Below are 21,336 nucleotides of genomic sequence, written 5' to 3' on the forward strand. Positions count from 1 at the left end.
CAGAAAAATAATGTGTGTTATTCGTAAAAATATGTACGCACGTGTATAATATGCAAATGATATGTTGACTTAAAAAAACATATAATTTTCCTTAACTTGAGAAGTGTACAGAAAATGAAAATATTTTTCAAAAATACAAACGTACGTGTATAAATATTAAAATTACTAACCCGGTTGCAAACACATATGCACATGTCCAATGATGTTGTAAACTGACGCGAAAAATCTAAAGAAGTATGAATTTAATAATATTATTATTTTATCCATTTATCAATATTCGAACTTGAAACATATATTCGACCAAAAAAAAAAATTTGAAACATATTCAGACATTTGGAAAAAACAAAAACTACCAAACAAATCAAGAACTAATTGGTGATATCATTCACTTCAATAAACCATACAAGGAGTGAAAATGATGAAATATTAAAGATGCATTATTAGAACAAGCAACTTTATATGCTATAGGCTTAAACAAGTGAACAAACTTGTAAACTACAGACAGCCAGGAAGCTAACCCTTACTCTGTTTTGTCACAAGAAAGTTTATAGTTAAAAAAGATCCAATCTAATAAAACAGCTCACAGCTTCGTCACTAGGAGATCAACTCCATGCTCTGGCTCCACAACCAATCTAAGCGCCGGTCCATATTTGTACTTGGGAGAAAGTGAGAAGGAGAAGTTGGAGACTATGAGGGCTAGGAGAACCTTGAGCTCAACCATGGCCAAGTTCTGTCCAAGACACACTCTTGGTCCAACCCCAAACGGCATGTACAAGTGGGGAAGCTTGCAAGCACCTGTGATCCCATTTGCAAACCTATCTGGGTTGAATTCGTAGGCATCTGGGCCCCATATTTCTGGATCAGTGTGCAGTGTCACTACTGTGGTCCAAACATTGAAACCCTTTGGAACACTTATGTCCCCAAATTTCATGTCCTTGAAAGCCTCCCTTGACACCACAGTAACCGGTGGATATAGCCGCAGTGATTCTTGAATCACCATTGTTAGCTGCACACATATTCAACAATAGTCAATTTTTTATGTTAATTAACTGATATCTTCTATGTATGAAAGTACGTCTCAACATGTAAAATACTCTCTTGTTAGACTGTTTGGCAAACTAAATATATCATGTTGTTAGATTGTAAATTAATCAGGAAAAATATTCAATGGTGTAAAAATGTATACCTGTTTCATCTTGCGAACCATTTCGTTATCAGGAATTTGGCCTTGGCAAATTTGAAGGACCTCTGCCCTGACACGTTCTTGCCATTTTTTATTTGAAGCCAACAACATGAGGCACCAAGTGGCTGAAACCGCTGTGGTTTCATAGCCGGCCAAGTAAATGTTCTTGCAATTGTCAACAATGAAGCGGTCTGTTGCTTCTGGGCTGAGATCAGTGTTTCGAGCACCCTCAAGAATCATTTGCAAGAGGTCTTTCTCATATCCTGCTGCTTGTCTTTCCTTCACTACTTGCAGGATCAAAGTGCTAGCCTCCTTTTCTAATGCCCAAGCTTCCCTGTTGCTCTTCGTGGGAAGGTGTCTGCAACAATATATTATAGCAATTAACTATAAGATTGTAGGGAGCTATATGTAACACATTTATTGACCATATATTTCACTTTCAAGTGGAAAATGAGAAAGAAAAAAATTAGTTGTTTGCATTGCATACACTTTCTCTATTAGAGTGCCAAAGTCTCTACCCTATAATTTTCTCCAATTTTAGTTGTTTGGTCATGAATTTATGTAAGAAAACCTTAAGCCCCAATTGTGAGTATAAGGTACCTCATTCCAGGAACTCCAGTCAAAAAGATTTTCTTGGACATAGCCTCCTGGAGATTTCTTAGTTTCTGAAATATCTCTTCCCCTTTGGAGTAGTTGCTTCCAAAACAAGCTCTTGAGATTACATCGCCAGAGAAACTTCTTATGTAGCTGTCAATTTTTATGTCGGCAACTCCTCCCTCTGCCTCAATCCTACTGTTCCATGAATTTATCAGAGTAGTTGTTGACTCTGTAATTAAGTTGATCATTCCCTGCAAGATTTACCATAGTTGCAATCACAACAATTCTTGGCACCATTTGCTATGAATTATATAGTAATATACAAATCAAATCTTCTCTAAACATGACATCCGTTGTTTATTCAAGAATGGATTGTCGATATGATATCAAGATGTGAATATCATTATCCATAATATGTCAATATTAAAACATACTATCCACAATATCGATACAAAATACATACCTTAACTTTCTCCATGTATAGTTCAGGAGCAATGACTTTGCGTTGGTGGGCCCATGAGGCGCCATTTGAGGTCAAAATACCTTGACCAAGCAAAGGGCCGCGCTCTTTATATTGATAAGTAGGCTTCCCCAAGTCTAAAGACGTGCATGTTGTAATCTCCCTCACTGCGTCTGGTTGGTTCGCATATAATATTTGTGTGTTGCCAAGTGCAAACACAAACACTTCACCTGCAGATAAACCAATTATTTAGTACAAACAATAAATAAATTAAGATTCACTGAAAATAATAGCTTTTTTTTTATAAGGATTTTCAGTCATTTTTTTATTACGAATTTTCTATGGCCCAACGCTACCTCCACTCTGTTAGTCTCCCCAACAACCCACTCTCTGTTTTTCTCTCTCCCTCCCGAACTCACTCTCTGTTTCTATATGCTTTATTCTCTGCTCCATATTGATATCCCTCTCCTTCTATCTCCTTCTCTCTCTCCCCCTCCCAAACTTTCTCTGGTTCCCTCTCATTTTCTCTCTCCCCCCTGATCTCTCTCTTATTCCCCTTTGTAGTCACAGATCCCCTTCGAAGTCACAAATCTCCATCTGGTTCCACTGAGCCATGGTCGGTGGTGGATGATTTTCCGGAAGGTTCAATTGGGTTTGACAGTGGTGGTTCAATTTGGGTTCAACTGGGTTGTGGTTCCACTGGGTTTGAATTAGTGGTGGTTCAATTAGGTGGTGGTTGGTTCGAGTGACTGGGTTTGACGACGGTCTGTGGTGGTTCTGGTGGTTCGACTGGGTTTGTGGTCACTGGTCGTTACCCTAAATATATGATATAGATGAACAACATGTATACTTAATATTAAAACGAACAGTAATAATACCATATTGCTTCCTCCACTTCTCAAAAAATGGAAAGAGCAGAGCAGCACAATTATGCGTGGTGGGAGCTTCACCCTCCTTGAAAACATTGCTGGAGCCTCGAGAATTCTTTATCTCCATAATGTTTCCCAGAAGAATAGTAGCCGGGGGTCCGCTAATGCCTTGCTTGGTTAGCAGGGACCTCAGCTTCTTCGGCTTCGACACAAGCCCATTGTACAAGCGCACCAACAATCCTATAAACCCTAGCAGAACAAGGGACATCAACATTTTCGCATCAACTTGAAGAAGCTCCATTAGAAAGGAAGAAGGAAAAAAGAAAAAACCCCCGATGCTTCAAACCCTCTGAGAGTGAGAGAGTTCAGTTTCTGTTGTTGATGACTTTCAAATTTTGCAGACTCTTACGGATATTTATATAGAGATATTTAGTCAAAGTTTCCGTCTAGCTCCTTCGTTGAAAAGTAAAAGTTTGGGTACTACAAATTCTAATTTTTTTCCATTTTAATTATTTATCTGACTTTTCTCTATCTTGATCATTTCTACCTCCTTTTTATTTTTCTATCAACCAGAGTCTGCAGGGACTCCTCAAACTCATTTAATTTCTCACTCTCTGCATCATTTTCTCATGTATTCACCAAAATCCAAGAGTCCATATGAAAATGTACAATAAAGATCAGATGGTAAAAAGATGTATTATTCCACTGTTTGAGTATACGAGGAAGTTATAATTTTCATTTTCTTTGAATTCTTGAGAATTAGAGAGAGAGCTTAAGAATCATATGTCGGCGAGTCCTTATTTAGTTAGGATTTTGATTACTTACTCGTTTATATAGTTCTAATTGTAATTGAAATTTATTTTCTTTTTAGAATTAACACATCTTTGTATAAAAAGATGGGTGATTTAATTTGGTCCATTAAGTTTGGCTGTGCTAGCTGATAGAGATAGGCATAAGAACTTGAGAGTTGTCCCACCACGGTGGTGGTGGATCCCCCTCCCCTAAGGCACTCAGGCATCCTGAGTGGGGTATTCTTTCCTCCAATGTAACTCCAAAAAAAAGTGATGTGTGAATTGCTGTTTAGTTAATGAAATTACGCGGAAATCGTTTGCTTACTGCTTAGCTTTAATTTGGTCAGTTGTAAAATGAAGACTATCAACAAGTCAACATAACCTCCTTAATAGTCAAGAAATTTCATAGGATGGCTTCCTTAATTTCATTTTTTTTTTTAATATGAAGAAGGGGGAAAACTCCTTAATTTCATTTTAAATGATGACTATGTGAGCAATTCTATTTTTTATTTATTATTATTTCCTTAAGATATTATTCCCTCAATTACATTTTGCGTTTTTTTTTTCATGCCATTTCCCTCAAGTACGAGATTATTAATTCATTAAATAAAAATCTTATTAAAATTTGTATAGGAAGAAACTAGCTAGTAATATAGAATGTTTTGCATGTCCATGGTTCCATGTGAGAAGTAGAACTGTAGCAATATTAATTATTGTTTGCCATATTTTCTAACTCTATTTTTTTATTTTTTATACAAGCGATATTAAGAAATGAGGAATCGAACCTAGAACCACGAGTACAAAAAAATAACTGTGCTTAACCATTATTCGTACTCTCATCATTTGGGGTTGATGGTCAAGATTGGCAAACCCCGCACTACAATAAAGCTTCATTATTTTACATAACAAATCGGACTGCTAAAATTTCAACAACATGAGGTTCTCAAAAGGGGATAGGAAGGAAGTCAAGGGATTGCCATAGCAATCATACTCTCACCAGTATTCGGAAAATTGCTTGCAATTCCTCTGAGTCAGTGGTCTTGAAATGCCTAACGCAGACAACTTTGAAATATGTATTGACAAGTGTGCCCATTGATAAATATCTTAGATTAGTCAAGACAGATACAGGAAGAGGTCATCAAGTTAGTAAACTCATATGCTTTAAAAAAGGGAGGTGATTTTCCCACTCCATTTTTCTCTATTTACACTCCCTTTCGTTTTTTAATACTTTTTAATCAATATTGTTCTTTTATGTTCCTTCTCTTTTCTATTCTACCCTTATCCTACATTAAAGTTTTGATAATAACTGAAATTAAGAAAAGTTAACAGAAAATTTTAATAAATAAAAAAAAGGAAATGGATAGAAATGTAAGTATTTGTAAGATAAATTCTTTGTTTTTTCTTGTTTGCCGCAAATGGTGCCCCACAAAAATTTTGCCTGGACTGGAATATGGGGCCAATTTCCGCCCCATTTTTCAGTCAACCCAAATTGCCCCCCACCAAATACATGTGGGGCCTCATTTGAAGCAAATGATGGGGTGTTGCACACTACCCCAAGTTGCTGGCCGCATGTCAAAGCCTAAGCAACTTAAAAGTTGCACTTCAATGACTGCATTTCAAATGGGCTTCTTTCAATAATTTTTTTTCAAACATAAAAGCTAGAAATCAACGGTTGATATTAAATTTTGGCTGGATCAACTGGAAAAAAAATAATCCAACAACTAAAATTTAAATTCAAAGGTAAAAATAAGTAAATATATTATTCTAAATTGGATGCAACCTCAAAACATATCCTAAACTCTATAAATACCCATCAATTTGTTAATAAAATTATGTTTGTGAAATTTCAAAAAATTTATGTCAAAATGTTCAAAAAAATAAATCACGGAGTAATATGCAAAAATTAACTATAACAAAAATTAACCACGAAAACAAAATAGAATTATATTATTCTTTAACAATTTAATAAAGTTGCAGACTCAAATTATGAGTCCACAAGGTTGGAGGAAAAAACAGTTTGATTCCTAAAAATACATGAATAGTGTATTTTAGAGGGTGAAATTTTGGGTTTGAGTCCTCTAGAGTTGGAGATGGCCTAAGTCTAACCAAAACTAGGTTGAGAAAAGTACGTAGTATGTTTCCAAAAAAATAACTTCATATTAGTTTTACTCAGTGATTATTAAATGACTAGCCTTTCCGCACGCGCTTCCGCGCCTGCGAGAGGCTTTTTTTTAAAAAAATTTAAATTTATTTTAGAATTAAAAAAGATAATGGGTAGTTGTGTTCCATAAAAATAGGATTCATTATCTGATTTTTCTATTGATTTTAATTTTTTTATATGGATAAGTGTGAATTTACCATATTATCCTCATTTAATTAATAATCTCAATTCTTAATGTTTGCATTAACCAAGAGCATTTTCTGGTATTTTGAATGTTTCACCATTCTCTGCCTTTTGCTTTATATATATAGATTATAAACCTTTTGTGGATAATTTTTATAGTTTGGATTATGAAAGGTTTATAATCATTTTAGACGTTACACAGTGATTATTAAATTTTTATAGGATTATATAAAGGATTATAGGATTATTTAAATTTTTCTTCATTTTATATTTTTAAATAACTTCATAATTTATTTTTTTGAATAATTTGACTTGAAAAAATTGAAATTCCACAAATATAATTTTATTTAAGAAATAGGTGGGTATATATAGAGTTTGAAGTGAGTTTTGCGATTGGTATGATTTGGATTAATTTAAAATATTATTTTGATTATTGAATTTAAATTTTAACAATTGAGTTTTTTTTTACCGTTAAAATAACTTGAATTTAATATGAATTGCTGATTTGAGTGTTTTTCGGAATTAAAAAAATAGAAGCACTGCAACACCAGTGCGCGACATTATCTGCAACACAACAACCGCAGGCCCTCCTTGCATGTGGACTACGTCATGGTCAATGGAGATGGCCTTATGTCTTTCATCTATTGTACGAGGTTCAATATGCGAACAATAAAAAAAAAATTAAAAGGTTTGTGTTTTTTCTTCCTAAGCGTCGAAAGAGGTTAGAACAAGTATATATTTTATTATTTTGTTACGATTATATCCTGCTTATATTGACTCAAATGTAGTTATATATTATATTGACTTGGAAATACTGCATTGCTTCAAGTTCAGTTTCTCTTTTTCTTTTTTTCTTTTTTCTTTTTTAATAAAAGAGAAACTAATGTATGATGATTTGTTTGAAGTGAAAATTTATATGCAAATGAAGTCTAAAATATAAAGAAATAAAACATTGTGATGTTAGTTGAGATTCAAAAAATTTAGAGTTGTTTCGGTAACTAAATATAGTAGGGGGCCTTTCTCTATTGCGAATTAGAATGATGCGGATTCAATACGGATTTCTATTTTGGTCTGTTAGATGGCTCGTGTGGTGGAGATTTAACCCAACAAGCAAGACATAAAAATACCCATATTTGACTTCTCACCGCCATTTGAGAACTAGAGAAACAACAGACCACTCATCCCATGCTTTCTCTTGCCCATTTCATTCTATTTTCAGCTCTCTTTTTTAGTCAATATATATCAGCGGGAAAAATGCTCTTAAGCTAATTTTTTTTTTTTTAATAATGAAGCTCAATAAATACATTACAAGGACATAAGATCATACAGGATCCCATATTCCTCCTATATTAGAATTTCTCCATCAAATGTGAAAAACACGCTGCATTGCTGCAACAAGCAAGACAAACGCCAATAATTGTTGGTCAGCTTTGTTACAAATTGAAATTTGATCACAACTTTGATTTTTGTTGGTCAGCTCATATTATTGCTAGAGGAAAGGATGCATTTACATGAATTTTCTTTCACGACCCACAAAAGTCGGAATTCAAATAGATTAATTTGAGTAATGATAGGCATACCACATTTTGGTTTCACATTTGTAGCTAATAGAGTTGAGGTCTAACTATATAAGTCGATCCCACTGTACATATACAGTAAGTAAACATATGAACTATGAAGACATGAAGAAACTTCTCATATTGAAGTTTGAAATTTTGCGAGGACTTATAATTAAGGAGTTGGGTCACCCTCCCATTGCCAATTAATTTTAAAGTATAACCTCAACTTTTCTTCATCGTATATTTATGTTCCACGTTTCACTTAGTCGTGATAATTCTTAATTTTCGTTTTATCACTTAAAAATAGAAAAATTAGCAGACTATTAAATATTAATGAGGTATTGACTTGCAGGGTGTAGAAATAGTAAATTTAATGTTGGAGGGTCCCAATCTCACCAAACCTAACCAACAAACATGAATTCTTAATATAGAGTCTTCATGTTAGTGGACCAAACCAGAGTGAGAAAAAGATTTCCGTGCGACGACAAACTCTCAAGTTTGAACATACATGCGTGTATTCATGCGGTTGGCTGGCCCTGAGTGAACCAATACTCAACCTGCAAAGCAAGGCCGCAAACTCTACGCTTTCACTTTGACGAATTGGCACTGACCATGAAGAAATTATGCTGCCAAATTAAATGACCCATCTTCTCTCCACTATTTATATGGCAATTCTACAAAGTTTGAAAATCATCAACAACAAAAACAAAAGTTCCTCAGAGGGACTGAAGTATTGGGGTTTATTTATGTTGGCACTAAAACTGAACAGATAGAGTTAGGTGCAACTTACAGGTGATGTGGATGATCAATAATTGATTGAGTGTTCGATGCAGGTTCTTCCCGTCCTGGGATGCCGATCCTGAATCAAAGGAAGTCGAGGCTCGTGAGGTCTATGGCACCGGTGTGGGACCAACCTAAGACCCTTCGATGCCAAAGTAAGTTTCTTTCTAAGAGCTTTAGCTACTGACAATGTGTTTAGTATAAAAGTCAAGCTGAAAAGTCTTACCCCTTGTGTTGTAGTAAAGGGGCCTATTTATATAGGGCATTTAGTATGCTCTTAGTACTTAATTTCAATGTGGGACTCGTGGGAGGGTCCTCCGAGGTTGACACGAGTCTTTGGATATTTATGGCGGGGCCTTCGAGGTTTGTTCCGCAGAATTGTCAACCCGTACCGATTGTATGCCTGACTCGGAGTCATCGATTGGCTAGGCGATTAGGAGAGCTTACCATTCCATGTGTCACAGTGTGAGCGGAGGGTCATATATGATACAAACAATTTATTTATTTATTTATGGGGCTTCTTCAAGTTGATGTGAAAATGTTGATGTACCTTGTTCTGCTAGGGTTTATAGGATTGTTGGTGCGCTTGTACAATGGGCTTGTGGCGAACCCAAAGAAGCTGAGGTCCCTGCTAACCAAGCAAGGCATTAGCGGACCCCCGCCTGCTCTTCTTCTGGGAAACATTATGGAGATAAAGAAGGCTCGAGGCTCCAGCAATGTTTCCAGGGGGGGTGAAGCTCCCACCACTCACAATTGTGCTGCTCTCCTCTTTCCATTTTTTGAGAAGTGGAGGAAGCAATATGGTATATGCATATACCAATATTTATACATTTGCTTCCTCATCACATATATTGTTATTAATGTTCGTTTTAATATTACGTATACACACCTTATATATATGTTATATGTTGTCCATTTATATCAGTGCAATGCCTTGCAATAGTTGTTTTATTATTTGTATTTTTTAATATTTGCAAGAGCTCTTTGTGAGACTATGTTCTTGTATTGCTTTTTCATTAATGAAATTGATGAATTGCTATTATTTTCAGTGAGTCTTATAATTTACTTCTACTAAATAAATAAGTTACTTGCAGGTGAAGTGTTTGTGTTTGCACTTGGTAACACACAAATATTATACGCGAACCAACCATACGTAGTGAGGGAGATTACAACATGCACGCCCTTGGACTTGGGGAAACCTACTCATCAATATAAAGAGCGTGGCCCTTTGCTTGGTCAAGGTATTTTGACCTCAAATGGTGCCTCATGGGCCTACCAGCGCAAAGTCATTGCTCCTGAACTATACATGGAGAAAGTTAAGGTATGTATATATCGAATGAAACACGGATTTTGGATTCATATTGTTATACAATAAGTATCAACAACATATTGGTAATACTGATAAGTTTGCTTGCCACTATAATCACGTTTTAATACTGATACAAATCAATATCGACAATTCGTTCTTTAATAAATAATGAACGTCATGTATAGAAAAGATTTGATTTGTTTATTACTATAGAATTCATAGCAAATGGCACACCAAAAATTGTTGTGATTGCAACTATATACGGTAAATCCTGCAGGGAATGATCAACTTAATTACAGAGTCAACAACTACTCTGATAAATTCATGGAGCAATAGAATTGAAGCAGAGGGAGGAGTTGCTGAAATAAAAATTGACAATCACATGAGAAGTTTCTCTGGCAATGTTATCTCAAGAGCTTGTTTTGGAAGCAACTATTCCAAAGGGATAGAGATATTTCAGAAACTAAGAAATCTCCAGGAGGCTATGTCCAAGAAAATCTTTTTGACTGGAGTTCCTGGAATGAGGTACCATATGTAATCAAAATTTGATATGAGTGCAATAAGCTAAACTAAGAGTGTTGAAATCACTACCCAAAACTATTTGTATCACATTCATGTGTATTCTGGCGGATCACATCTCCACCATGAAAAGTTACATCAAACGGTTGCATATACTCTCTCTAGTATCTCTTATCCTGTGATGAGATACATATAGAAGGTGTATGCAACGGGAAAAGGCGTTTTTTTTCCTTTTCCACTTGTACAGGTAGTCTTATCTATATAAGTGTGAGAGATATGGAACATTTGCTATATAAATAATGTAATTCCCCACAGTCCTAATTAATAGCAATATTATACTGTCGCAGACACCTCCCCACAAAGAGCAACAGGGAAGCTTGGGCATTAGCAAAGGAGGCTAGCACTTTGATCCTGCAAGTAGTGAAGGAAAGACAGGCAGCAGGATATGAGAAAGACCTCTTGCAAATGATTCTTGAGGGTGCTCGAAACACTGACCTCAGCCCAGAAGCAACAGACCGCTTCATTGTTTGATAATTGCAAGAACATTTACTTGGCCGGCTATGAAACCACAGCAGTTTCAGCCACTTGGTGCCTCATGCTGTTGGCTTCAAATCAAGAATGGCAAGAACGTGTCAGATTAGAGGCCCTTCAGATTTGCCAAGGCCGGATTCCTGATAACGAAATGGTTCGCAAGATGAAACAGGTATAGATTTGTACACCATTGAAGAATTTAAGATATAGGTTTGAAGAGTTACTAATTGCTGACTATCTATTGTCCATATTATTGTGAATTGACTCGCCATTTGGGGTCGGGATCAAGCTTGGCGGTGAAAATAAGAAGAAAAATGAGAAGGGTGTCAAAATACTGCATATCGTTTTCCCTTCTTGTTTTCGCTCCCGAACTTCATCCCTACACCCCATGACTAGCCAATTCACAACAAATATGTGGAAGATTACGTGATTTATATTATAAACTGTGAATCAAATGTCATAAACTTAGGCGAGTAATGTTGTTTTGTCAGACATATTTGTGTATTGTCATCTAGTCAACTAATATATTTAGGTAGTCAAACAATCTGACAAGAGAATATTTTCCATATTTAGACGTACTTTTATATGTAGCAAGTAATATCAGTTATCAATTACCATAAAAACTTGACTATTGTTGAATGTGTGCAGCTAACAATGGTGATTCATGAAACACTGCGGCTATATCCACCAGTTACTGTGGTGTCAAGGGAGGCTTTCAAGGACATGAAATTTGGGGACATAAATGTTCCAAAGGGTGTCAATGTTTGGACCACAGTAGTGACCCTGCACACTGATCCAGAAATCTGGGGCCTAGATGCCTACAAATTCAACCCAGATAGGTTTGCAAATGGGATCACAGGAGCTTGCAAGCTTCCCCACTTGTACATGCCATTTGGGGTTGGACCAAGAGTGTGTCTTGGGCAGAACTTAGCCATTGTTGAGCTCAAGGTTCTCATAGCCCTCATAGTTTCCAACTTCTCCTTCTCACTTTCTCCCAAGTACTACCATGGACCTGCTCCTAGATTGGTTGTGGAGCCAGAGCATGGAGTTGATCTCCTAGTGAGGAAGCTGTGAGCTTTCCCTTGGATCGGATCAGGATTTTCAAGAGAAACAAGACAGGAGGGAGAGAGAGAGAGAGAGAGGTTAATTGTATATAAACTTCTTACTTCTGCATGTTTTAAGCCTATGTTTTCCCCTTGGATTGGTGAATGTTTTCACATTGCTTGTTCTCGTATTGTAATGATAATAAATGTATTGTATAATGTCAAGTTTGTACTTCCCTTTTTCCCATTTAAGGTGAACCATTAGTTGGATTGGACATCTCCAATATGTGTTTGCAATGTGTTATTTGGCCTTCATCAAAGAACACAGGGTGTCTACATTGTGCTTGATATTGAACAAATTAAGGTCTTCAAAGTTAAGCAAGAATTAGGTTGTATAAATCTCAAACAATATTATTAATATAGTTTGCTGATTTCGAATTCTTTTCTACCTCTACTTTTATGGTTTTTCTGAAAGGAAGGTTTAAGCTCAAATATGCTGGCATGGAACATCAAACCTAGGAGAAAAATGGAAATATGCACAATTAGTGCTAGATGGACGACATTGTAGATCACATCAAATATAACAAATGTGTGACATATTTATGCATGTAGATCCTAAATATGGTCTAAAAACAACTATAGGACACAGGTGAAATAGCATGTTCCTAAAAGACACGTGGCGACAGGCAAGAGGAGTTATAGACGGAAGCTAAACAGGCACCAACCAGAAGAACAAAACCTCCTTGTTCCTCGTATTTATGTTTGGGATTCAGATTTGAGAGAGAAAGAAAGCATGAACTAGTAATGCGTTAATGAAGGTTGTTTGATGGGATTGTTGCAATTCTTAATCTGTTTTGTTGGTCACATGCATTGCAGGTTGTTGTCAAAAGAGTAATTGATGCAATTGTAATTTGTAGCAATATTAATTATAGATACATAGAAACATTAGAACGTTCATAGAAATGCTGGATCCCGTGGATATGGATATTGCTGATTCTGATTTTCTCAACAACCAATTTGATAATGGAGACTCTTCTGACTCTGACATTGATAATTACTGCATGTCTTTTACTTGTAAGAATCGCTTATTCGGCCGCCAGAAGCCTCTTCATGTTGTCCTCGGCGCCGGTGTATGTACGTAATTGTAGTTTTTCTTAATTTTTCTGATTGCTGTGAATCTAAGAGTGTGATTTATTTATGATCCCATTTGTCTCTTTTCAGCTGCTGACATTATACTTTGGAGAAACAAGCAGATCTCTGGCTACATTTTTATGGGTGCTACACTTACATGGCTTCTCTTTGAGAGGACAGGTTATAACTTGGTTGTGTTTGTATGCCATGCTTCATTGCTTTCATTGACAGCCCTGTTCTTGTGGTCCAATTTGGGTTCCTTCATCTATGTGTGAGCTCCTTATTTTTCTTTTATTTAAAGTGCATTTCGATTGGTGTTTTTTTTTAATTCGTACCTTCATCATATGCGTCTGTGTTGTGATTTCTGGATAGAATATGATGAAACAGGTCTCCACCAGAAATTCCAGAGACTATCTTACCACAACATCTGTTTATGAGGACCGCTATTTCCTTGACAGCTACATATAATCAAGCATTAAGATCGTTTCGGCATGTAGTTTTTGGGACAGACATAAGAGATTTCCTATCGGTACCGACCTTTTCGTCCCCACTTAGGCTTTATTTATGCTGCAAGGATAGTAAATATTGATTTAATCTTGCAACTTTGACATGATGAACTCATTTGCAGGTGGCGGTGGTTTTGTGGGTTCTCTCTGTTGTCGGACGTCTATGCAGTTTCTTGAGTTTCCTCTACATTGGTTGGTATCAGCTCCAGCTTTTTCTTGGCTAGGAAGTTGGATAGATAGCTTTCTTTGTTTCCTCATGCTGCACTTGGTTTTAGTCCCCGGTGATCTCCTCCATCGTTGTTGTCGTAATTTTTTGTTTTACAAAAATTGATATTGTTTGCTATGTTTTTTCCCTGGTGATTTCCACTTAGTGTCAAGTCAACAACGGTTTATTTTTAGTTTGCTTATTATGTTAGCAGAGATGAGTGCTGAATCTTTCTTCTTGGTTGTGCAGTGTTTGTGATACTGATGATAGTGCCAGCGCTGTATGACAACCTGGAGGATAGCGTTGACTCCTTTGCAGAGAAAGCACTAATTGCAATAAACAAGCAGTACGCAGTGTTGGATGAAAAAGTTATCCAAAAACTAAAAAAGAGTGTAATTTCTTCCAAGAATAGGAAGCAACAATAATTATTTGAGGTTCTGCTGCACCCTTCCTCTTCATACAGTCGGTACAGTTCATATGTCGTTCTTGCTCGTTTTGTTCCGTCAGTTAATTTTACTTTATTTGTCTGATCAAATCTGTAAAATGAAGATGTAGAAAGGAAAATATATATGTTGCTTTCTACCTGTTTTGCTAGTAGCCTTGTTTAGTTTTACTTGAGGAGTAAGTAATCATTCATCATCCTTGTTATATGAGAGAAAATGTATTGTTCCAATTTTGGTTTCTGATGCAAATTTCTAAACAAGGCTACTTCCTCCTTTTTGGACAGGTACAACTTCATATAAACTGTTACATATCTGTTTTTATGGACATAGACAAAGCTAGTTTCTTGATTTTGAACCTCTTTTCACACGCATTCATAGCAACTACTAAAATTTATTAGCTGAGGTGCTAACCTCCCAAAACTATTCATTAGCTACATGCATCAATTTCCACTCCAGTTAGTAATAGATGACAAAACCCATGTTGATAAGATTGAAAGAGCAAGGCAAAAAAGAAGGAAAAAAAGTGATTTATACTTTGGCCTCCTCGTTCGATCCTGGCGGCAAGAAGGGCCCCCACCACCCTGATTCGTACTTGGAATAAGGTGCTACCCATTTCTCCGGTTTCTCAAACTCAATATTGGTTGGAGTGGAGGCCAATGCCTCTTCTAGACTCTCAGCTTCAAAACTTTCTGCTAGCACTCTGTCCAGTCTCAGCTTCATAAACCTGCAGCCATACAACATTATCAGTTGATGTGTGTGGTTCATAAAGAGGGACATTATTATTATCCCTCGTAAGAGTCACAACTTTCATATTTCTATTTCTACCACATGAAGATTTTTCATATTCTGTAATTTCTTGGGCTATACTGGCATATTTAACTATGAAACAATATACTTAAATCATCTACAAAGTCATACTTATCATAAGTCAAGGTGTTAGCTTGATGACATTGTTACTCCATTTCTCTAACAGCTTAAACTATTGGGGCTTAGCTTGATAACATTGTGCTCAAAACCTCTAATCTCTATTCCCCATTTGCTCATTTATGCTTCTCTTTGTCTACCTCCGCTCGTGTAGAATGGGGCTCTACACGAACACGTTGTCAGCTTGATATACCGTTTCTCTAACAGATTAAGCTTTCGGATTCTAATGGTCGTCTAACAATGAGTTCTATGATAGTGATCAAGCCAACTTCTTATAATAAAGTTACTTGCACAATTGATTTGGTTCAGCCTGTGATTCTACTACATCACCAATTAAAGTAACAAAATATGTTTAGCTTGCAACAATGGCTATCTAAATGAACGTGCATATGAAGTGCAAGAGGCTGCAAGCAAACAAAACACCAAACTGGAAACAAGCAAAGCTCAGTAGAAAATGGTGGCGGGCGCTTACGTAATCCAAGGTCCATTGGTCGAAACCAGAGCCACAGCAGGTCTTCCTAATCTCTTAGTAATGTTGGGAAACTTATCCAAGAACTTAGGCTCGATCACAAGCCAAAAGTCCTGCTCTCTGTTACGCTCTCCATAGTAGCGAAGCCGCTCACACAATTGCTCCTGGAAATGCTCCTCCTCGTCCAGCATGAACTTGGCATTCGCAACAACGAAATAGTACCTGCTCGCCTTTTGCTGCATTGAGAACAAAGATGAAACCCCAAAATTCAAAACAGGTTCTTGCCTTCTTGGATGAGAAATCAAAACCCATTAAATTAAAAGTTGAATTTATATGAAAGACTGAACCTTTTCGGCGGAATCGGAGGAGCTGAGCTGGTCGGAGTCTACGGCGGCGACAGATGTACGGACGGATGAGGAGGAGGAGGGTTTGGTGATGGCTTTGGGGCTGAAGGAGAAGAGGTTGCAGCTGCAATTAGCTGACAAGGGAAGAGCTAAATATTTGGGTTTTTGGTTTTGAATTTGGGCTTGGGAAATGGCGGTCTTTGCCTTCTTCACCTTCACGCCGGCAGCAGCCCAGCATGCCTGACCAAGAGTTGCCACGCCTGACATTTCTCCTTGTTCTTGTTCTTCTTCCCCCGTGTCTCCTTCGATGTAATAAACAGAGCCAAAACCTTATCTAGTGTTATCTACATTTATCTTTTCATTATACAAAAAACATGTATATTATCTTTATATTTTTTCCCCTGGCTTTTTATGTGTTTTCACTTTATGTTGCCTTGCTGTCACATTCAAACTCTTCAAAATTTTCCCATCAAGAGAAAAAAAAAATGTCATCATACTTTTGAAGTTGGATTGTCTCTTTCATTGCATCCTTTGTCTCTTACTCTTGTATTTTGCTTCCCTTAAGTCACTTGGTTTTGATTGCAAGAACAATACATATATGCCTTCAGACTCTTAGATCAATCTTAACAACAAAGAAAAGATGAAAAGTAATGAATGAAAGGACAAAGGGTGTATGTTAGTTCAGGCCAAAAGAAAAATGAGAAGGGTAGTTTCACACCTATTTCTCCTTTAATAAAACTCCATTGCCAACCAACCCAAGCAACCCGCTTACAGTAATGGTTTTACGCCTGTATCTATCAACCAGTTAACAACAATTTGACAACCTAAAACGTTCATGACTGGTTTGTAATTGCACGCCGGAGCCATGATCGACAAAACTACCTGCTGTGTTAAGGGTGTTACCCTGTGTGCAGATTCAATTATGTTATGTATGTGTTTTCTCTTTGTTTATTGAGTTCAAAAAACCAACTAATTGTGGATTTGAACATCATGGTCCATCCACATGGCTGAGATGGTGCAAGTAGGACATCCATTTTGTCATATTTAAGCATTGTTATTTCTTCAAATTCTTACACAAAGAACAAGCAGATTATGTGTATCCGTGGCCACAAGAGGGAAGAAAATGCATCAAGCAGAGCACCAATTACAGCAAAAAAATGCCGGGAGGAGCGGAAAGACAAATCTGAAGATGACACAACAAATAGAACAGAGCTGCAAGCATCCAAAAAAGCAATTTATGCGATTGTTTGCATGAAAAGCTTTAGACATCTTATATTTGCACTACGGAAGGCAATACATGAGAGATTGTTTGCAGCCAAAAGCTAGACAAGCTCAATGTAGGCCATAGGCGCATTAACCCCTTGGCAGAGTTCTAACAATTCTTGTATACCCTCCATTCCTCTCCCCATATCTGTCTGGAACCTCTGCAAACAAGGCATGCACAATCTGCTTCTCGTAGATAAATCCAAGAGCTTCCCTCCTTTTATGAAGAGTTCCATCCTTTGCCAATGTGATCATCTTATCAATGTACTTCCGCATTGCGCTTGCCCTGGCTCTGGTAGTTTTGATACGACCGTGTCTAAGAAGCTGAGTTGTGAGGCCTCGCAGCAGTGCCCGGCATTGGTCAGGGGGCCAATTTTGGGGACTCGCCTCCCATGTCTCATGGCAAAAACTCAACCACCATTGTCAATAGTAGTAAAACAATGCTCAAAGATGCTAAATTCTGTGCCAACAACGTAGAAAAATAAAATTCAAGATAAAGAATGGAACACTTGTAAACAGGTCCCATCAAACCGTCACATAAAACTAAGAGAAAGAACAAAAAATGCTGAAACTGAGCGCATATAAATGTTATACAGATGCGGGCATTTCATGAGTAATCTAATAGGACAAAAGGTGGATAAGAATTGTTGCCTTTCTATACAATGTTGGCTCAAAATTCTGGTTGCAGGTGTGGTTCGAAACCTCCCATCCCATTCCCCACTTATTTGTTAATTGCAAGGTTTAGAGTTAGGCTGTAGGCAAATGTTCTATTTATGTCTGCATTTTGTATAGGCTTGACTTGACACACATTGTTGGCCAATTTCATAAAGTGTAAGCTTTTGTCATTGGTTCTTTAACAAAATTTATCCAAAAAGGAGGAAATTAAGCAAACTTTGTATATCAATATCAACAGCAGAACATACTGCAACCACTAACAAGTTAATAGAGCAAAAGATCAAAAGTAGAGGACTGAAGAAGCAGCAAAAGTAAGTAATAAAAAAAAAACCAAAAGCCGCAAGAACAACTAAATCAAGGTACTTTGGTGAACCTTCACAGAAAGACAATCCAAAATAAACATTTCTCATTTTCCATATCAATAAGAGTAGAAGGGGTGGGAGGTTGAGAAATTACCTGGTGAAGCAATCGTGCGGAGAAGGGGTTTAGGAGGAGCAAGGCCAGTAAAAGAGCGCAGCACAGCCACTTTGGACGCTCTTAACCTTAACCCAGATGAAGAAGAAGAGGCAACGGAAGGCAGGGCAGACATTAGAGATGTCATGCTCCATGTGCTTATGGAGGAAGCAAAGCAACTGCATTTGCAATCCCATTGCAGACGAGCCACAACCAGACTAAACTGGCTATGTGGTATAAAGAAGAGAGAGGCACGTGCCCAGCCCATTGGATTTGAACATGCTTATCGAGGCCCATACGTTATGAAAATTAAACACAGGGCCCAAGGGAGCAAAACCCAGAAAGAGGAATCAGTATCAGCTCAACTCCAAGCGCAAATGTTGTTCTCAACCGTGGCTTCCAGTGTTGTTGGGTGTTTCATTACACGTTCGTCAAGAGTCAGAGGCATCCCTGATCCTTCCTTCTTCACCACCTCCACCAAGGTAAGACCAATTTCAACTATGACTTGTTTTTGTTGTGTTGTTGTTGTTGGTGTTTTGAATTTGATTTGGGTTTTGCTGCAAAATGGATACAGATGGCTTTGGAGCAATTTACGTTCGGCCCTTACAAGATTGACAGCAGGGAAGTGTTTTACTCTACTCATCTATCCTATGCCCTGGTCAACTTGCGTCCTGTTGTTCCTGGTATTCATCTTTATCTTGCACTATATTAAAACATGAAAGTAAATATAAAATTAGGCACTTGATGATCCATTTCTCTTTTTTCGTTTGCAGGTCATATCCTTTTCTTTGGTCTGAATTATAGTGTTGTTTTGATATCAGTCAAGGCAATATTGTAGAAGAAAAAAAGTTGGGAAATTTATTTCTTTTGTTCCTTTTCTTGCTTGAAAAAAGACAACATATGAGTTCCAACTTCTTGATTGACTGGATCATGTTTGTGAATTCAAGATATGAGTTCAAAGAAAGGGGTCTTTTTATCAGGCTTGGTTTTGGGTCCAAAATGGTTTCTCCTTGGCACTGACATGTAATCGATAGTGGACTGCTAGTTGCAATACTCAATGTCATGCTTCTAAGTGCATCATTTTGATTAAAAGATATTGACTGGTTTATTTGGGCAGAGCCTGTTCCACAGCTCTGTATCTAGTTTGCCGTGGACCTATATGTGTGCTTATCTCATCTGCTTATTTGGCTGAAGGATGACCAAGCATCATGTGTATTTATATTGTTGCACTTGCGTGCCTATATACCCGCCCAACATTTTGATTAGTCCTCTTTTGCATAATTATGTGTGCAAATTATACCCATTTTGTTGTAGAACTATAATCTTAATATGGTCGATTCTTCAACTTTGGTATAGACTTAACATCATGTACATGTGCTTGTCTGCCCAAGGCGTGAAGTGAAGCGCTTTGTTGATCTCTCTACTGATGAGACCAGTGATCTTTGGATCACAGCGCAAAAGGTTGGTAGTCGGCTTGAGACCTACCACAAAGCATCGTCTCTCACACTTACAATTCAAGTAAGCATGGAAGACCTTTAATTTTTTCCGATTGATGTCAATGTTTATCTGTTTGGCCAGGTTTTCGGTTATTTTTCCTTTGAGATCTTTAGGGATGGGATCATTTAAATGTTTTAATGTGTTATTGTTACTAAGCTATTCCTTACTCTAACGGTACTTGTTGATTAAACCACAAGATATCTTATGTAAAATCTCATTGTGATCGTACTTCAAAACTTCCTACAAGCTTTTAGGTTTGCTCTCTTTCATATATTCAAGCTCGTGTGTCCCCTAAAGCCAACTGCATCATCATTATTTGAACTGTAGGATGGACCCCAAGCTGGACAGACTGTGCCCCATGTTCATATCCATATCATCCCACGGAAAGGTGGCGACTTTCGGGAGAATGATGAGATTTACGATGCAGTAAGATTCGACATTTATTTCACTGTTTATCAAACACTTCCTAATTCCTACATTTTGGACTCCTGTATTTACTTTCTGTATTTCATCAATGTTATAGCTAGATGAAAAGGAGAAGGAATTAAAGCAAAAGCTTGATTTAGACAAGGACAGGAAGGACAGAAGCCTTGACGAAATGGCACAAGAAGCAGAAGAATACAGAAAGTTGTTCTTGTAGAATGTAGATGTTCCTACTTGCAACGCAATATGTAATTTATTTCTCACTGGATATTTTCAACCTAGTTTAGTTATGGTTTGCTCATTGGATGGTTTGCTATGGTTTTAGCTGGATTAGGGTCCAAGCATCATAGTTCAGTTGTGTTAACTTAAAATCGGAACTTATCATTGATTGCTAGAGAAATTATGTTTTCTTTATCATTTCTATGTTTGCCAAAAGAGATAAAATGGTTGACGTTATGCATTATGTAGCTAGTTAAGTCTTAATTGGCGTGGAAATTTTCTCTTGTGAGACAATTTGGTATGTTATGCTCAGACTTTGCCAAGTTAGAGAAATATTTGCAGAATCTGGTTATGTAATAGCTGCTCTTCTAAGCTCAGAAGCTGGTGAGCTGACTTTGCTTGTTTCGCAGAGTTGTGATAAATTCATGTCTTAAGCCTCGGATTCGCGGAGTGTAAGCTAAGGTTCACAATTCCATTGAGTTCACGTGGTGTTACGGTCACATACACAAATTTTTAAAAAACATAGGCCTAATCAATAGGTCCACCTACCACTTGCCACAAACTGAACCCAAGATAGAATATATGATCAAAATATAATTTACATTTTAATTTTTTTTTAGAACATTTTTTTATTGAGAGGGGCGACAATATACTAAAATATACTAAACTTACACACACTACATGATTGCTGAGACTTGAGCCCAAGACTTTCATGGAGGGAGCAATTGCTCCAAACCATAACACTAGTGGGTCCTTTGCATCTTAATATCTCTTTTAGGATATTGATCCACAACTTAAA

General features: G+C 37.1%; 5 protein-coding genes and 1 pseudogene across 10 annotated transcripts; 3 read left to right on the top strand and 3 right to left on the bottom strand.

Moving 5' to 3' along the window:
- Positions 1-350: 350 nt before the first annotated feature.
- On the bottom strand, positions 351-3,504 carry LOC110750821 (cytochrome P450 714C2). Its single transcript, XM_021951188.2, has 5 exons — positions 3,119-3,504; positions 2,244-2,470; positions 1,784-2,031; positions 1,187-1,541; positions 351-1,006 (listed from the first exon to the last, which is right to left on the bottom strand). The coding sequence occupies exons 1-5, from the start codon at positions 3,408-3,410 to the stop codon at positions 581-583; spliced, it is 1,548 nt and encodes a 515-aa protein (XP_021806880.1). The 5' UTR covers positions 3,411-3,504; the 3' UTR covers positions 351-580.
- A 5,005-nt stretch (positions 3,505-8,509) lies between these two features.
- LOC110750835 (cytochrome P450 714C2-like) lies at positions 8,510-12,344 on the top strand. Of its 5 annotated transcripts, none has more exons than XM_088254300.1 (6): positions 8,510-8,738; positions 9,147-9,386; positions 9,678-9,904; positions 10,170-10,417; positions 10,759-11,114; positions 11,591-12,344. In XM_088254300.1, the coding sequence occupies exons 5-6, from the start codon at positions 11,007-11,009 to the stop codon at positions 12,014-12,016; spliced, it is 534 nt and encodes a 177-aa protein (XP_088110426.1). In that variant the 5' UTR covers positions 8,510-8,738; positions 9,147-9,386; positions 9,678-9,904; positions 10,170-10,417; positions 10,759-11,006; the 3' UTR covers positions 12,017-12,344. The 5 variants fall into 5 exon arrangements, with proteins under 5 accessions (XP_088110426.1, XP_088110427.1, XP_088110428.1 ...); XM_088254301.1 differs by having other exon boundaries at positions 9,156-9,386; XM_088254302.1 differs by lacking the exon at positions 11,591-12,344 and having other exon boundaries at positions 10,759-11,073.
- Positions 12,345-12,923: 579 nt separating this feature from the next.
- LOC110750772 (reticulon-like protein B2) lies at positions 12,924-14,489 on the top strand. The gene is made up of 5 exons (XM_021951134.2): positions 12,924-13,119; positions 13,207-13,387; positions 13,504-13,645; positions 13,745-13,814; positions 14,077-14,489. Exons 1-5 carry the CDS (start codon positions 12,948-12,950, stop codon positions 14,250-14,252), a joined length of 741 nt encoding a protein of 246 aa, XP_021806826.2. The 5' UTR covers positions 12,924-12,947; the 3' UTR covers positions 14,253-14,489.
- Positions 14,490-14,641: 152 nt separating this feature from the next.
- On the bottom strand, positions 14,642-16,358 carry EMB3143 (YCF54). Its single transcript, XM_021951135.2, has 3 exons — positions 16,011-16,358; positions 15,667-15,899; positions 14,642-14,994 (listed from the first exon to the last, which is right to left on the bottom strand). Exons 1-3 carry the CDS (start codon positions 16,272-16,274, stop codon positions 14,799-14,801), a joined length of 693 nt encoding a protein of 230 aa, XP_021806827.2. The 5' UTR covers positions 16,275-16,358; the 3' UTR covers positions 14,642-14,798.
- A 692-nt stretch (positions 16,359-17,050) lies between these two features.
- On the bottom strand, positions 17,051-18,666 carry LOC148294127 (large ribosomal subunit protein bL17c-like; annotated as a pseudogene). Its single transcript, XR_015836806.1, has 2 exons — positions 18,402-18,666; positions 17,051-17,730 (listed from the first exon to the last, which is right to left on the bottom strand). The product of XR_015836806.1 is annotated as a large ribosomal subunit protein bL17c-like (transcript).
- Positions 18,667-18,749: 83 nt separating this feature from the next.
- Positions 18,750-20,735, top strand: FHIT (FRAGILE HISTIDINE TRIAD). The gene is made up of 5 exons (XM_021951221.2): positions 18,750-18,880; positions 18,973-19,083; positions 19,770-19,916; positions 20,223-20,321; positions 20,419-20,735. Exons 1-5 carry the CDS (start codon positions 18,776-18,778, stop codon positions 20,533-20,535), a joined length of 579 nt encoding a protein of 192 aa, XP_021806913.2. The 5' UTR covers positions 18,750-18,775; the 3' UTR covers positions 20,536-20,735.
- Positions 20,736-21,336: the final 601 nt, after the last annotated feature.

This window comes from Prunus avium, chromosome 6 (assembly GCF_965620075.1).
Source record: "Prunus avium chromosome 6, drPruAviu1.hap1.1, whole genome shotgun sequence".
In the NCBI taxonomy this organism is placed as follows: domain Eukaryota; kingdom Viridiplantae; phylum Streptophyta; class Magnoliopsida; order Rosales; family Rosaceae; genus Prunus; species Prunus avium.